Genomic DNA, 2,545 nt, shown 5'->3' with positions numbered 1-2,545 from the left:
AAGGGGGGGGGGTGGTTGTGGATATGGGAATGTGTGAGGTTTGTTGGGGAGCATATGGAGTTTGTGGGTGGGTGTGGACTTCCCCTGCTACACACCCCACCCCATGCACAACCCCAGTATAGCTCCCTTGCCAAATGCCCCCCGACCTTGCCGCAGCAGGCAGAGTCCCAAGCAGCACATGGCTCCAGCCAATCCTGGGGGTGGCACATAGCCAGCCCAGTTCAGCCTGCTTGCAGGGCCTTTGGGCCAAACTGGGCTGGCTCCATGGTAGCACATGGGGCTCACAGCACTGCAAGTGGAAACCATGTGCAGCCCCAGGCACTCAGCTGCAGCCACGCACTACCAGGGCTTCTGCCTGCCCTCGCCAGGTGCACCCTGAGGGTCTACCACCAGCTGTTGCCACCATGGGGTGGGGGAGGACATGTAGCAGGGTGGCCTACACGCACCCACAAACTGCACACCCAATTCCCCTCTTCTGCACGCGGAAGCTTCTCTTCCCACTTACCAGCTACACCCCAAGAATTACGTGATTATGCACAGTCATGTTTTACGTGCAAGTTTATGTGGGTGTATAATTGTCTAATTCCCTGGTGTGTAAATTATGAGTAGACCCTAAATGATCTCTCCCCCTTCAGGCTGCAATGTGGCATTCAAGGGCCAGAAGCAAAATCTTTTTTTTTTTTTTTTTTTAATGGTTTCCCACTGGATAATCCCAAGCACCTAGTAAAGGTTAGGTGATTGCTGGAAGCAGGTTAGTCAACATTGTGCATTCTGCCAAGTAAACCTTTCTTTACTTCCCCATCTACACCATTAATATTCTACTCTTTCCACTGTAAGCATTGCTGGCCTACCAAAAACAACTGGAATTAAATTTAAGACCTGAGCTGCCAGGATGTTGAGGAAGTCTCCTTTACCAATCCAATATATTAAAATCAGCATGACTGCTCCCCCACACTCGAAGGCAAGCATGAATTTATTAAACGTTTTTCTAGACTAGATCTGCTCAGAATACTTCAGGATTATGGCACTGAGGAAAGGAGGTTAATGAAGATTAACTGCTTTTTTGGAAGACCTTATGTATATATTAAGCATCAGTCTACTTTATGCACAAATATGCATGAACATACAAGAATATCCAAACTTTCAGTGCCTAGAGCTCAGTAGTTTCTCAGTGAAGAACCTTACATGGAATGAAAACCAGCTTAAACTTTAGAATTAAGGAAGTCTGTTTGACTTTGGTTAAATCAAGTTTAGTAAACTGGGTTAAGATACTTTCTGGCTAGAAGTTAAGGGGAAAACTGTGACACTGAATCGCTCTTAAGTTGTTTCAATACAGTTGTACCTGTTAGCTATACCTTAGTACCTGTCATCATCATCAGCTGCTGCTCTCTACAAAGAGATTCCCCATTCTCTGGTCAAAAATCATACCTCTACAATCTTCTCCCTGTTTTTTGTTGGATTCATCGGTGGTTCTGTGAGTAATATTTTACAGTTTTTTGTGTCAATGTTAAGTTTTTCTGGTCCAAATGTATAGTCCCAGAGGTGTTTCATATCATCCCAGTTCCGGACTATGCCATTCTCCATTGGGTAGTTAACTTCCAGCATGGAACGCAATTCACTTGCTTCATCACCAACCATAAGATCCTATGAAGTCACAATATTGAGAGATGTGTCAAAGTTTTTAATTATTCTTTTGCAGTTTGAATATTTTGTGCACTCTTCAGTTAAGTATATGCAAGCTAATTTCAAGGCATGAAACATTCTAAGTACACACAATCAGATGCAAGTTGGAACAAATTCTTCTCTTACTATATCAAGCTGGCATACACCCACACTAAATAGGCCTTTTTACTTTGAGCCATGTTTGGAAAATTTTACATGTTTAAATAAACCTTACCTTAGGAAGCTGCCAATATACCCTGTGTATTTTGTCACAATGAAACACTAAATAGACCTTAGTATGTATAGACTCTTCACCACTGATATCTCCAGGATTCCTTTATCAAATATTCATATTTGAAAAGACTGAGATGTAAAATAGCACATACGGGTAGTAGGTGGGGTTGGCAGAGTAATTTTCCATGCATGCTGCAATCTTCTGTGCACATTACCAAAATAGGAATAATGAGTGATGCATAAGCATACAGAACAGTAGCAAAAGCAAATAAGGGACTGGAAGTTCCACGCTAGACGTTGAAACAGTAGTCTAGATTAGACTGTGCAAGTTGGGTTTTAAGAGGATAGACAGATAATTATAACCCAATTATATCCAATTTGTTCCACACCAAAAACTAAAGAACCCAAACCAAGAAAACCCAGTAAGATACTTTCTTATCTTATGAATCACATGTGGGCATAAAGTTTGCACAGTAATTTCCAAACTGATTAAATAGCCCTTATATTTATTCTTTACTTGGAACTTAGTTATGCGAAATATAGCGCATCTAAGTTAGCAGTACAAGAATAAATGTATTTGCCACAAGTATAAAGGAAAGCTGAACAACAAAAGGTTACTTTTGGTCGCTCTTCCCTATAGATTATTACG

The 2,545-nt window shown here is 41.6% G+C and overlaps 1 protein-coding gene across 4 annotated transcripts in view; it reads right to left on the bottom strand.

Moving 5' to 3' along the window:
- The window catches only part of ACTR2 (ARP2 actin related protein 2 homolog), a 33,177-nt gene that overhangs the window by 17,153 nt on the left and 13,479 nt on the right, over nt 1–2,545 (bottom strand). For all 4 annotated transcript variants that reach the window (XM_025201455.1, XM_006021477.3, XM_025201454.1 and 1 more), the window contains one exon: nt 1,429–1,644. In XM_025201455.1, coding sequence (XP_025057240.1) covers nt 1,429–1,644 — 216 coding nt within the window. The remainder of the gene's footprint in view (nt 1–1,428; nt 1,645–2,545) is intronic.

This window comes from Alligator sinensis, unplaced genomic scaffold, assembly GCF_000455745.1.
Source record: "Alligator sinensis unplaced genomic scaffold, ASM45574v1 scaffold939_1, whole genome shotgun sequence".
NCBI lineage: Eukaryota > Metazoa > Chordata > Crocodylia > Alligatoridae > Alligator > Alligator sinensis.
Note: the sequence above shows the minus strand (reverse complement) of the source record. Positions and strands in the feature narration are given on the sequence as shown.